General features: G+C 40.2%; 1 protein-coding gene across 3 annotated transcripts; it reads right to left on the bottom strand.

Moving 5' to 3' along the window:
* Window positions 1–2,498: 2,498 nt before the first annotated feature.
* On the bottom strand, window positions 2,499–14,247 carry LEO1 (LEO1 homolog, Paf1/RNA polymerase II complex component). Of its 3 annotated transcripts, none has more exons than XM_074602070.1 (12): window positions 14,126–14,247; window positions 12,531–13,256; window positions 12,171–12,278; window positions 11,332–11,426; window positions 10,514–10,659; window positions 9,063–9,147; window positions 8,625–8,719; window positions 8,229–8,363; window positions 7,494–7,629; window positions 7,004–7,190; window positions 6,642–6,739; window positions 2,499–2,777 (listed from the first exon to the last, which is right to left on the bottom strand). In XM_074602070.1, exons 1-12 carry the CDS (start codon window positions 14,181–14,183, stop codon window positions 2,673–2,675), a joined length of 1,974 nt encoding a protein of 657 aa, XP_074458171.1. In that variant the 5' UTR covers window positions 14,184–14,247; the 3' UTR covers window positions 2,499–2,672. The 3 variants fall into 3 exon arrangements, with proteins under 3 accessions (XP_074458171.1, XP_074458173.1, XP_074458174.1); XM_074602072.1 differs by having other exon boundaries at window positions 12,171–12,275; XM_074602073.1 differs by having other exon boundaries at window positions 2,556–2,773; window positions 12,171–12,275.
* Between the last annotated feature and the right edge of the window lie 422 nt (window positions 14,248–14,669).

Genomic DNA, 14,669 nt, shown 5'->3' with positions numbered 1-14,669 from the left:
TGCAACTTGAAATCCACGCCATGCTGCGAGGCGAGGATGGAGAAAAATGGCTGGTGGAAAATGCTACAGCTACTGGAAAGAAAACTCCAGATCAACAACTGGAAACCATGGCTCAGTAGAAGGATATACTTGAAAGAACAAAACTATATAGCCAAGAACAGCTTTCAATGACTGTTGCAAGAGAATTTATCCCACATCCTGCCACTAGCAAGAAAACCTGGTACTCTACAGCTAGCATCAGCTCTTCACAGACATTTTTCTTTGTTGGAAGTTGTTCAAATCGTGCCCTTTCTGGAAGACGTATGGACCAGTCAGAACAAGAGTAAACACAGTTCCATCTACATTCTCTTTCCTTTGGCTTAATATTTTTAATTTGGGTAAAAAGAAACAATTCCAAGTAATTCTCACATGCTTGGAGGCTGGAAAAAGGGATAGCATAAACTGTCTTTGAGTTAAATAAAACTATACATTTGACTCACAACTAAAAAAATGCTGTGGATAAGGCTAAGTTCATTCAAGTGACTTTAATTACAAGATGATGGTTAAACCAATTTAAGCTGAGAAAACACTTTCTAAAATTCCATGTTTAAATAAGACTTTAAAAGAGCAATTTACAAAAGAAGACAGTGTAAAAAATTACTTCTTTTCATCTTTGTAATCCATAAAAAGCCTCATTTTTGGAAGCTAAAATGGAGCACTTACTTAGTAAAGGCTTAGTCAGCATCAAACCTATGAAAGTGATTAGAACACTTTCACTCTTAGGAGAGTAGCAAAAATAAAAACAGCCAACGCTTTAATTAAACTGACATAAAAGCAAACACATCAGCAGTGAAATGGTGGTGTGTTTCCATACGCCAAATTTGTTGTTTCAGAGGTATCTGGGAGGCTTTTATGTGAACGTACAGCACGTTACACCCACACAGAATGAGTCCCTCTGTAACAGCTGGCTTCTTCCTGAGGCTACAGAGGGAAAGCAGGTAACCTCATGTAAGGAACCAGTCTCCCAGCAGAGGCCTAAACTAAGAGGATTACAGGGTCAAAATTCCAGCAGATGGAGAAAGGTTTTATCTGCACACTAAAGAGGCACAGGAACTCTTAGATAACAATTTAATTATAGAAGAAAAACAAAAAAAAAAGAACAGTTTCTCAGGCACTCAAGATTTCCGAGTTGACATTTTTCGCTTTGTTTTCGTACTTGCAAATGTCTACACTGCAGTCAGCTGCTCAGCAGAATATTTAACACCGGCAGAGCTCCGTCCTACTGCAGCTAGAATGCTCCCCGCACCTTCCAGGCAGGAGAAACAGACGTAGGGTATTTTGACAAACTGCTAGCCTAATTAAAGATGACAAAAGCAAGATGTCCAGACTGAAAGCTGTATCCAGGGAATGTCACGAGAGCAAATGCTCACCATGAGGCACTTGCACCCTTCTCCGTGTTACCCTGAGGTAACACAAATCCACATCATAAGCTTCCCACAGCATCAGTCAATGTTTTTTGCTTAAAGAGGCCTTAAGCTAGTTCTCTTTTTTTTCTGTTACCTTTTTCAAGTCACATCCAAACTCTGCAGGACTGTGTGAAAAATCAGTTAACAATACAACACAGTTAACATCTGAATGCTCTCACCAATGAGACAAACTACATGTGGGATATTTCATCTCGGAAAGAAAGCATGGAAAAGTTCAGATATTTCTGCTAGCCTTTCCCCACTTCACAACTAGTACCGCATCATCAAATAAGGTGTTTAGAAATAGTGTATAAGCAGCAATGATTCTGTCCAGAACATTCTCCTCCAGTGGCTTCCCAGCTGAACAAACCTATTTATAAAACCAACCAGGAACAATAGGAAATAGCACCTTAAGGATTATATGAGATTCTGAGACACTGTTATTAGGATATATTTTTGTATTGTGGTTCATTTCACCTTTTAAAGGACACTTTCATTTCTGCTTGCAGAATTTTTTTAGTTTTGTTTAAATAAGTGCTTTTACTCTCACATTTACGTCACTAGCATGTGCCTATTATTATTGTTACTGGTATTATTATTATTAACGCTCAGGCAAGACATGGATCTTCATTCTAGGCTTCAATGCATGAAAAACAACAAGTGTCTTATGCGATCCGTGAACTATTCTAACTGCAGGAACTTCACAGTTTACTCAAACACGATAAGAAATATTTCCAGTCATCAAAATACACCAGCATGGTAATGTACTGTCCAGAGTCAACAGGAAATAAGGACTATCTAGGAAAAAAAACCCAGACTGTACCAATCATATGTTCTTCCAACCCTTCCGTACAAACGGTAAGCTAAACTGCCATACCCTTGTCAGGCAAACTTATCATTTAAGCATTCTGTAAAGATTAGAATAGTTTCACCTAATGAACTCAGTAAAAATCACTGATTAATTCAGTTGGACAACCAGTTACTACAACTGAAACGTACCGTGCAAGATAAAGATGGCACTGTCATGACCCCTGTTGCAATAAGAGAAAAATCTTAAAAAGTAAAAGGAAGTCAAAAAACTTTATTCACACCAGAAATGCAGACTTCAATGGAATTTTCCTTTATCAAAATAACCCCATTATGGTTACTTACATCTTTGCTGTAAGAGAACTGTACAATATATATATAAATATATATATATAAAAAAGAGTCAACTTTTGTGCTTCCTTAATCGTCATCATCTTCCTCTTCATCGCTGATCACATATTTCTTATGCTTCTTACTTGCTTTGTCATCATCCTCTGCTTTTCTCTTTCCAGAAGGTTCACCTTCCTAAAGGCAAAAAAGGACAAAAATAAACCAACATACTTCAAGCTAAAATAAGAAACTCAGAAGAACAACAAAAAGACCTCAAAGTCTTTCTTTATTAGTTCTAGTTTTTCCATTTTGTGTTACTGCAATGCAGGACTGCTTATGTACCAGTACTTTATAAGTTCAGCCAGCATCGCTACCGGTCTCAAACCCCAGCCTAAGAGAGTCCACAACGCAGCTGCAGCTCCATTTACCTCAACGGACGTGCAACCATATCTGCTTCAAACTGAACTGTGGCACGGAAGTAATGTGTGTCACAGTCTGGATTTATGGCAGGTGCAAAATCATTCTCAGCAAGTCTTACGAGCACGGGCAATTCCTCGAATTCGTAGTGGATTTTTCAATACACAGAAGCTTTCCCTGCAGGCAGCCTGTGTAGCTTTGCTATATTTTCAGGGTATTGACACTTGTATGCCCTAAATTAGAGTTACTGAAGCAAAGAAGAAATTCAGTAAGCAGGCAGACATTTTGTTTGTTTGTTAATTTGAAAAAAAAACCAAACACAAAACCCACACACCACTCTGGCATAAAGGAAAAAGACTGATGAGAAACCACTAGTACTGAGAATCAACACCACAGTTTACGGTCCAAGAAATATAATGGTTTGTGAGGCTTCAAAGAGCTGGTCAAAGGAACTCAAATCATTGAGTTAATTAATTGTTTGCAAGCAATACTGACTTTAATTGTTAATTAATTGTTTGCAAGCAAATAATGACTTTAATAGGCTAGATGTCCAATTTTTAGCACCTAAATATAGAATCAACGGGGTGACTTTTATTCCACATGCATTTACACCAGTTCAGTTTGAATCATCCTTCCAAACAGCATTTTAAATAGGAACACTATGAAAATGTTCAATCAAACTGCAAACCGCCAGTGGTTAATGTAAAAAAATCAATTTTGGCATGAAGAACCAAGTAGTAACTCAAATCACCTTCAGGTCTAAGTAACCTTATCCCTTTTTCCATTTGTTGGTTTGGTTTTTAGGTGGGTTTTTTTTTTTGTGTTTGTTTTAAAAGCAACACATATTACTTGGATTTTAAGAAGCAGCAGAGATTGAGTTTCAGAACTGTAAGGAATATTTTTTTATTCAAAGCATTTTATTCTGTATTAACATATTAAGTTAGTATGATGAGAATCTTGGTTAGGAAGGAATTTTAAGCATGGAAAACAGAAATTAGTAGGGGTGGGATTCTCAATGATAGCTTCTTCCTCAGAACGGGCATTCTTTTGTAATCTAGCTAGGCTATTGTTCAGTGTTTCATCTTCCTGTTTAGCAGAATATCTCCATTAACTGCAGTAATAGTAAAACTACTTGCTGTGTGGTGATAAGGTGTATTAATAATAGATTGATGCTTTCAATAACAGTAACAAATTGTTATCAGGACAAAGATTTGCTTTTATGTGCTGTCAGTCAACAACACAGCACAAGTCTGTGTACACGGAAGTCTGTGTTTCACGTATGCGGATACATACTACAAATACCCCACTTCCTACGTGGTGACTGAAAGTAAGTAGTTATGCAGCACTGAGTTTTTCTGGTAATACTGTAGCACCCCTCTGTGGCCCTGATGGGAATACTAAGGTTTAAGTCATGTAATTTTAAAATGGAGGCTGTCGTTCCTCAAGCAGCAGAGAAATGCTGTCGACTAGACCCTTTCTTCTGAGAGACTGGAACTGCGAAGTCCTGATATCGCTATATCATGAAATAGCAACTAGTACTGTCTTGTAAACAAACAACTCAATTTCTACTAACAGAGTTCACAAAGTTACACTTTCGCCTACATGCCTCGCTATGGCCGTCTCCTGGATTACTGTTGTATTTTCTGAAATACTACATTTTCCTCAATGTGTAATAAAAAGCCAGAATCTATTTCTCTGAAAGAAAAACTAATTTTTACATCTGCTTCATATTACAATGCCTATTAGTGGAAATACTCAGCTGACCATGTAAAAGGAGTAGCATCACAGCAGCAAGAACACGCACTCAGAATGCAGCAAACATCTAACGGGCTGGGAAGACGGACATGCCTCCCGAGAAGTTTGCAGGAAGCACAGTATAGAAATGCAAATGAGAGCAAACTTACTCCTTCAAAAATTAAGATTTCTTACATGATAGAGGTATGTGTCATACTGAAAACTATGTCCTGTATTGGTCATTTAAACATAACTTCGGCATTTCAGCAACTGTGGTTACAGAAGTCTGACGCACATTCATTCACTAGAAGGACACACAGCAAGCTACGTTGCAAAATTACTCTTTTGAGAAAAGGATGTTTTCTTAGGGAAGCCTCTAAAATTTAAGAATAAGATTCTAGCCACTTCAGCAGCTGTTAGAATAGTACACGAGATATGACTGTAGGAAACCAACTGAAAGAAATCTTAGGGCAATAGTTAAAATAATTTAAACCATTAAAATAATACCTTAAAGGAAATAGTGATATAAAGCATTACAAAATATTCTGTTAAGTTTACTCTGATCTACTCAAACTTCCTTTTTTAACCTTCTGTGTGATATTCTATGCATAAACTTTTAAATAAAATATAATTTACACTAAAACTGGACAGGAAGATTAATCAAACTAGCACGCCAGCATAAAAACACCTCTCTCAACCTGCAAGGTAGTAATGAGAACCTATTAAGCTAAGTCAGTTTGTATTTATTACTCTGCCACATAAGCGAAGGTGACCATCAGCAGAGCTCCTAAGCCGTGCTCAGCTTCAGAGAAACGCAAGCACACCTGCAACGCGGGGCTGCACTATGTAGATCAACAGCAAGGTGACAGTAATACCGAACTCGTGATGTCTAAATGCAATCAAACTAATGGGCTCCTAAAACCAAGTAGGCCAAACGCTGCCCCAACGCAATTCCCTCTTGAACAGGGCAGTGGGAAGCCAGAGAGCCTGCATCGACTGCCATTTGTCATGAACTCCAGAATCCCCCCCTCTTTCAGCATCCCGAGGTGCACAGTACATGTCCTGTGGCTCTTTGCCACAGGAGCGTTTCACAACGAGAAGCAGGAGTCAGGCTAATAGACTACACAGGTACAGCTGCTACGGGACAGAGTCCATATACATCCTGGTTCCACTTCTACCACTGGATGAAAACAGTTAAGTTTTAATCTCAGAAACGGTATCTGTAAATTTTGAGAAGCGTTACACTGTAGTGCTGTATCAGAAGAAGTGACATTACTTGAAATGACCTAAACCTCAAGACACGATATACACAAAGATTCATTTGCATATACCCAGCAGTGATAAATTACAAACCAATAAAACAATTTTAGAAGAGGGAACAGCACTACTGCTGGAGCTAACAGTTAACTTGATCATGGCCTCATGTTTAGGATGGTACTTGGGTGATGGATACCTATTTAGCAATGGACATTACCTCAGTTTTTTAACTCTTCTATTTAAAAGAGCAGAAATACAACGTGAAAATGCTTCTGCTATTTCCAAATAAACAGAAGAGGACGATGCAGCTTAGGAGACCACATTGCACCAGGATTCCAATCTTGAGTCTTCTAACTCCTGACATAATTTTGGTAAAGTCACTTTTACATAACTCTGCATAAATTTTTCCCTCTTTAAGTCAGCAATAACAATAGTGACCTCCTTCGGGAATCACTCAGGTCTATGAACTAATGCAGTATGTAAGAAATCGGTGATTAATTACCATGGAAAGCATGCCAAGTCAAATAATACATTCATCACAGCATAAATGAAACTACAAAATTCTCAGCTTTAAAAAAAATAAAATACGTTTAGTGTAGGAAACGTTCCTGACTGAAAACGAGCAGCTTACGAACAAAATCTTTTTCTCACCTCATCACTAGTAAGTTTCTTTGCCTTAAGTAGTCTTTGTGTTTTATCTTCATCTGAGCCTTCATCACTGTCAGAAGAGTAGATTCTAGCACGTTCCTCTACAGAGAAAAATGAAAACAAAAATATTCATCCGTAATTGATGGGGAAGAGAGAATACTAAAAATAATTCTCTTCCATTTAGTCTCACAAAAAGCTGGCAGAATCTAACTCCAGATAAACGAAATAAACTATACAAACTGAATTCATGCCTCCTTGTGTATCAAATGAACTGGCAAAATACAGTCTTACGAGGACTCTCCTATGAAACTAATCCATCTGAATCACACAGGCACTACTTATGTGCTGTTAAGTTTTATTATTACCTCTGATGCCACCTTTGTATCTGTTTTTGATAGCTGCTAGACTGATTGCATCGTCTCCCTCATCCTCTTCATCATAGCGGTCAGGTTCCAAATAATTTGCACTCAGGCCACGCTGATGCTGCTTCTCCCGCATTCTTCGCTGCTGAGATTCTCTACGAATGGAAGCTCTTAATCTCTCCTCTTCTTTCTGTCCAAAGAAAGAAGCAATATATAAAGATTGAGGGGAGAAAAACCACAAACCAACACAAGAGCACGCTGCATTCTACTGTAACTTTTGAAACAATTTCACAGCAGTGTAAAGATTGTACATATTCTGATTTTTTGTAATCTGTAAGGTTAAGCAAACTGCACCCATGGCTAACAACTCCAAAATACACTGTTTCTCTGTTTTTCATAAAGTCATAAAATGTTCAGAAATGTTCAGCTATATTACAGTTGTGATTTTTTTTTAGATTAAATCAGCCGATAAGAGAGTTCCATACCACAATACCTTAATCATTTCTGTGCGCTGAGACTCTGGATCACGACCTGCCATCGGCAAAATACGAATCTTCTGGGTCTTTGAACATCTGTCTGCCAGAGACAGAGTCATCTTCCTGTGAGTGGCACTGTCCGTAGAGTGTGGCCTGTTAAAAAATTGCTCTGGGTTAAATACTTCTTCAAGGAACGTATCCATTTTTAAAGGACAGCATACTTAATATTTCAAAGATTCACCTGCACAAAAGCATCATCCTTTTTTCCTTTTTTTTTTAATTTATTTTGTTTCTGTGCATTGTAACAGCTACTGGGGACATCAATTCCTCTCTCAGCAAACCATCTGCAGTCCATTAGCAGCCTAAATAATCATCCTCATATTTCACATCAATATCCCAAGACATAATGATCATCTTGATAGCAATTGCGCATCAGAAGAAAGGTTAATTTTAGGGAATATTAATATTCTTTCCAATTCAGATGAGGACTTGCACTTAAAAATGCAAATTAAAATATATACGAAAAAATACAGGTAGCCTACATATTGCAGCGAACAGTATATTAACCTTTCAAACTGTGACACCTAATTTAGGAAAAATCTTACTGAATTATTGACTTGGAAAACAGCACATTCTCATAAAAAAGTTAAGTTCTGAAGGTTTACGAACTGCTATGTCTTATCTTTATATGCTAGTTACAACACTCAATTGCAAAAGAAGTACCAACATTTGATATAGCACAGCATGCTTACCTGAAGGTTAACTTTGTCTTGAAAACAGCCTGTCCTTGTAGACCCGTCCCTTGTCTGATAAACAAATGGTTGTGATCTCCCTGTAGTGGCGCCTTGTACACGTCAAACACCTCGTTGCCCAAGTGGAGAGACATGCTTAAAAGAGATTCATGTATCAGTTATTTGATAAAGCCACTACAGTCTGGGGTTTGCTTCACTTATAAATGGAGAAAGCCTTAATGTTTCTGGTTTATATATAGCAAATAATTATATTTCAATCCAAACTAAGCAGAGACTAACACGATTTCTGCTGTGCAGAACTGACATCAAAGTTTGTTGACCTTCCAATTCAGCACGCCGTGGCATTTCACTGTAAGAACAACTGTATTCCTTCAATAGAAAAAAATCCAAACTCACCTTCCATCTGACCATTTGACTATCCGCGCATTACTTTCTCTGATCTCATTCCCTTCCTCATCTCGTCGCATGCGCCATCGTATTGTGTTTTCCACCTACGGGGAAAAAAACCCACAAAACACTTTTTCTAACACATAGTAAGGGATACTGTGGTAAAACATATTCTATGTAGGTCAAGAATTACAGCCGGAAAGACTAGATAATTTGCTGCATGGTGCAAAGAAATTAAGGTGAAATGTAGTGCTTTTATAGGGGAAATGCAGCTGTCAAGCATTTTTTAATTTATTACTAAAATGGATCAATTTTCCTGACTGCTGAACTGGTCCACAATTTCACAATCTGAACCATAACTCTAAACACTATTCAAAAACACCTGAAAGACTTTGAAGAAACATGGCTAGATGAGTGTAAAAGAGAAAAGGAAAATTAACATTATACCTTGAGTTTTAACCTAGTTCTGCCCTCTTCATCAAGCATCTCCTCATCTTCAAATTCATCTTCATAATACTGGGGATCAAAAGGTCTGCAACAAATTATATAATACAGTCTTTATTCTTCTAAAAATTAATCCAGATTATTCTCGAGTTGTGCAAAATAGCAGGTACTTGAAAGGTTTAAATTATACGCTGCATACAACAGCAGGCACTGCAGCTGTGAGACAGCCGTTGCTGCAGTAATGTAATTTACTGCATTGATCCTCCACCACAGGAGGCCCACCCAAGTGTCTTCACTACTGTGAACTGCAGCCACTTCAACATTCAGACCCTCTAAATGGCTCTAGCTAAAGAAAGCATGTCTGCCTCAGAAAATACTGTTTCCTTAGTAGCAGGACGACAAGGTCAGGGTTAAGTCTGGAACAAAATACATACAATATTGTACAGAGAAAATAAAAACTATTCTTTTATAAACGTGGTGAATTAGGGATTTTCTAAGCGCACAATCTTTGTAATTTTTTTATTTGAATCTCAAATCCCCTTCCTTTCCACAGGGAAAGGAAGATGAGATTGTTTTTCCCTCTCTTCAAAAAACCTGACTGTGGTGGGAGTGAGTGGCAGAAGGCCATTCCCTAGCCTCCCCTTCCCAACAACTTCCAGGCTGTTGCAAGGGAAAGAAGCGATAAATGGACTCTGCTACCATATGATCCTATTTTCAGTTCTGCCTGACCCCCAGAGATCCCCAGGACTCTCCTCATTGATTACAGCCCCTAACTGGATTCTTAACAGTTCTCTTCTGAAACAGTCTATAGCACGAACGCCAGGAAGAATGATTTAACTAACCCACAACAGAAACAATGCTACACTGCCAGCTAACAAGACACCTATTAAATAATGCATAAATTTGCAAGAAGTGCTGAGCGTGGGCTTTAGGGCCAAACCTAACATCAAAACCAACTCTAATAATTTATTTTGTTTCTCCTTATGAATTGCAGAAAATTTCTTTACCTTGGGTTAGGTAAATAGGAAAATGCGTAACCAGCCTCTTCATAGTTAAACAGCACATTTAGCACACACAAATAAAAAAGGGCTTATTCTAAAATTCAAAATGATGTTTTTATCACTCAAAAGTGCACAAAGATCCTGTGCATTTGTCTTTCAGATCCGAGAGCCTGAACCTATGTGTAAAAGTCAACTGATAGCATGTGCTTTCAATTAAATCGTATTGGTTTTGAAGACAGGAAGTTATTACATCAAGCTGAAACTCAAGCTCATAAGAAAATTACTCAGCACTTGATTAGATAACAACAATAGATATTACTATTGACCGATCACAACCAAAAGTGTGCATCTTAATGTCAACCATTTTAAATATGAACAACAAATCTAATTGTATCACCGAAACCAAAGCAATATAGGGGAACCTTATCAATCATGTATTTAACGTGCAATTACCTGGGCTCCACGCTAAGGAAGTTGGGCAGCTTCACAAAATACAAATCATTACCCAAGTCTGTGTTTACTTTCGGTATTTCTACCTCTATTCTAGTCTCTGGAATAGGTTCTTCTTCCTGCTGTTCTTGACTCAGTCCATTCTCATCCTAATGAAAAGAAAGGAGAATAGGAGCATTAAGTGAAAAAGTCTGGCTACTGTTGCTCTAATAAGCACTTACATTTTGCTTAAAGAAATGTCATCCGTGTGCACAGAGAGAGATCGAGATGCTTTGGGTAAAAGAACTTGCGCATTTTTAGTGAAAGCAATTCAATTCAGCAGTTTCATATGCCACTTAAAGGGATTTCAAACACCAGTGGAAACCCGAAGAGACCAAAGACAGTAAGGAAACAGCAAAGGAGCTGACATACAGTTTTCAGCTAAGCACTGGAGAGTAAGTGGGGGACAACTTTTCCCAGATTACAACAATATTTTTATGTATTATCAAGACACAACATGAAAATATTTGTCAAACAGCTGCACTAAGGTACCAAAGACAGCTATGACTTTGTATTTCACTTGATGGCAATCAAAATCACCCATTACATTTCTTTCAAGTACAAAAAGTGGAGCGGGGATGGAAGAAGGCAGATAAATGAATGCATCTGCTATTGCTATGTATGAAGCTTTAATAATTCTTTTAGCTAGGGCAAAATGATCTGTGATGCTTACTTAATGCTGTTACTCCTTTTTTTCACTAAAACATTAGCAAACCTTATCGGTGTTCTACACTTCAGAGTGGAATGGCATGTTAATTATTTCAAAAGTCAAGTCTACTCACAATGGGCTGTCCTGGAGTTGGTGGCTTATCTTCTCCATCGCTTCCTGAGGAAATGTCATCTGCACCTCCAAACAGATCCATGACATCTGCATGCTCTTGAGCAGAAAAATTACTATTTTAAAACAAACACATATGCGCACACACACCCCTACATGCAAGCACGCTCACAGAAAAAAATATTAACACATCCTTCACTTTTATTACCGCTTAGTATCACCTACAAAGGTTAAAAGCTGCAAATGTTATGAGGCACGCATTATTCTCTTATCTTGAAAAACAGTTTTCCCATTATTTTTAAGCTAAGGATTCCAGGTATGTTTTCCTGGAAAGGCTCTATCAAATAAGAGAATCTAGTTGAAAAATTGCAACAGAAGAACAAGCGTAAGATCATCCTTTACTCAAGTAAACAATTTAAATATATGTAAACAGCAACTTTATTAAGCATTTTGGAGGTTTTGCCCCTCAGAAGAATCAATACCTCTTTCTCAGCCAGCTAAACATCACAAAAACCAGTATAAATTCTCTGTGCTGCTCTGATTAGAGGCACCATTTCTTAACATCTTTCAGTAAAAATGTGTGAAACATTTGCAAAAGAAAAGCTCTGTCTTTCATGGAGGAGACAGAGAGACTGACAGAGCTAACTAGAGACAATCAGCAGAAACACAGCATATACTTCCCCAGGCAGAATTCTTGTTATGCCGATTTGTTATTTCCTTGGCACTATAGTTACACCATGTAGCAAGCGCTATCAATTTTATCAAGTTCTGTAGTAGATCAATGGCATGATTAAGATGAGAATTAAATGAACCAAAAATCCACAAAACAATGCCCCCATTTACCTTTCTGTCCTTCTGTATCACTGTCCACTTCTGAATCCGATGCAATTGGTTTCTTTCGCTTCATTCGCAGAATTTCATCTTCACTGTCGCTGCCCCTTGCAGACTCTACTAAGGAGCATAATTATTCTCAGCAAATTAAAAATTTTGTTCCATGTATTTTAAAATTCCTTTGTATTAGCAAGTTGAGTCAGATGAAAAGGAATTTAAAAACGTGGCATAAAAAAATCATTACAAAGATGACTATAGTTGAAAGCTATACGATTAATGCCTTTACACTGAAGTCTGAATCTTTTCAGGCCAATATAAATAAAATAGAGAGATCAAACCAGAAGCAAATCATACCACTATATTCCATCCTACCAGATTTATGCTCTTGGTCCTCCTCATCGGAATGTTGGGCCCTTTCGTCATCGTCAGAGTTCTGCATCTTCTCCTCGTCAGAATGCTGGGCCCTTTCATCATCATCGGAGTTCTGCATCTTCTCCTCATCTGAGGCCTGCGGCCTCTCCTCATCATCCGAGTTCTGCATTTTCTCCTCGTCTGAGTTCTGGAGTCTTTCCTCATCATCAGACATCTGTGGCCTTTCATCTTCATCAGAGTTCTGCACTTTCTCCTCGTCTTCAGAGTTCTGCTGTCTCTCCTCATCATCGGAGTTCTGCTGCCTCTCCTCATCGTCTGACTGATCACTTTTGTCCTCCTTGCCCCACTTCTCATCCTCCGAATGTGCTTTCTCGGAACCATCTCCCTCTGAATGATGACTGCCTTCATCTGAGGCATGCCCCCGATCATCCTCCTCATCATCATGAGCAGCTTCTGAAACGCTGTGCTGGTCCGCGTCTGACTGATCGTTATCTTCATGCTCCGAATGTCCCGAAGCTTCAGAGCGATTGTAGGATCGTTCAGAGTGGTTGTCACTCCCTGTGTGATGGGATGCCCCTTCATCCTCGCTATCATCTCCAAATAGCTCCTTATTACTAGGTTTTATTGCCTCCCTGTCGTCATCCTGGTCACTGTCGCTTCCAGAAGCATTACTACCAGAGCCAGCATTCTCCTGATCGGAATCAGATTCAGATCCAGAATCGGAATCTGCAAAACAAACATCCCCCTTTCAAGAGCTAAAATGCCCCTATAAGGATGCACACAAGACGATGGGCATCACTTTAAAAAAACCACAAACAAACAACCCCCCCCAACCTCTAAAAAGCCATAGAGCTTACAGAGAACTGTAAGAAAGAACTATAAAAATTACCTAGAACAATAAAATAGTGTCTAGCAATAAAGGAACAGCCAATGAAAGGCACAATGAAAAATTATGGATGCCACATAAAGCTTCAAACCACAAGCTATGATCTAGGATACTGGAGCTGTATAAAGAATAAGCAATTATAAAGAAGAAAATAACATTTGAAACAGTGAGGACTTAAAATATGTAAATACACATATATGACTTATGAGATGCTACAAATCTAAAACCGTTATCGTTTCTTTAATCCAAGTTAGCTGTCTCACACACCCTGACGCGTTTGTTACCATGGAGCTACTCTTGAACGCTGAGCTTGGCGAACAACGTTTCAAGCAGGAAAACAAAGGCACAACTGCCTTGGAAAACAGTTTACAGAGATTGAGAGAAGCATTTTAAAGATGTAAAAGCGACTTGAATCGGGAGCTGTTCCACCGTTTTTCTTTAGACACTGACGACAGCTGAAACTTATCCAGGTACCGAGGGGCAAGCAGGGAACCCGCCTTGCTTTCGCCAGCCTGGGCCCAGACGCTTGGCTTTTGCCCCCCGTCAGGGGCGGAGAGTCCCCGCACACCGCTCGCTCGCTCCCTCCCCGCCCCCGGCCCCGTCGCCAGGCCAGGCCCGCTCCCTCCCCGCGCCTGAGGCGGTGTCGCGGCCCGGGCAGCCGCGGGGTGGGGAGAGAGAGAGGGAATGAGGGGAAGCGGCGGCCCCGCACCTTTCTGCTCGGCCTCCGAGTCGGCGTCGCTGCCGAAGAGCTCCTCCATGTCGGCCATGGCGAGGGGACGGCCCGCCGCGCGCCCGCCGCCACGCCGCGGCGCCGCTCAGTGACGCACGTACGCAGCGCCGCACGGCCCCGGGGAGGGAGGCCGCTCTTAAAGGGAACGCGCCCCGCGGCCATTACAGGCGGTAACCGCCTGTCGGCGATAGGCCGCGACCGAGGCGTGCCGAGGAAGCGGGAACGGCTTATGAACGTAGCGGGTGGCGTTGCGAGGAAGCAGCGAAGGCGGGCGTGGGCACAGCCGCAGGGCCTGTCAGAGGGGATGGGCAGGACCCGGCCGCAGCGCGAACATGACCATTTCTCTGCACGTTTCACGTATGCGCCCGCCCCGGCGGCCGGCTCCCCGCGCGGCCTTACTGCGCGCAGGCGTACCTTCCTCTCGCTAGCACTTGTTGGGCGCAGCCCCCCTGCTCTACTGCCGTCAGGTCTCGATACAAGTTCTCCATCAGCCCCAGGCGGGCGATAGACCTTGCTGCTGCTT

The sequence above is a fragment of the Larus michahellis genome, chromosome 9 (genome assembly GCF_964199755.1).
Source record: "Larus michahellis chromosome 9, bLarMic1.1, whole genome shotgun sequence".
Taxonomy (NCBI): Eukaryota; Metazoa; Chordata; class Aves; order Charadriiformes; family Laridae; genus Larus; species Larus michahellis.
This window is presented reverse-complemented; position numbering and strand designations above follow the sequence as displayed.

What these genes read in the sequence shown, in the direction of transcription:
- LEO1 (XM_074602070.1), bottom strand. Translation starts at nt 14,183, where the DNA reads ATGGCCGACATGGAGGAGCTCTTCGGCAGCGACGCCGACTCGGAGGCC. An exon ending in ATACAAAGGTGGCATCAGAG is followed by an intron (nt 6,740 to 7,003) that starts GTAATAATAAAA and finishes TTTTCTCTGTAG; the next exon opens with AGGAACGTGCTAGAATCTAC. An exon ending in AGAAACTTACTAGTGATGAG is followed by an intron (nt 2,778 to 6,641) that starts GTGAGAAAAAGA and finishes TTTTGCCTTTAG; the next exon opens with GAAGGTGAACCTTCTGGAAA.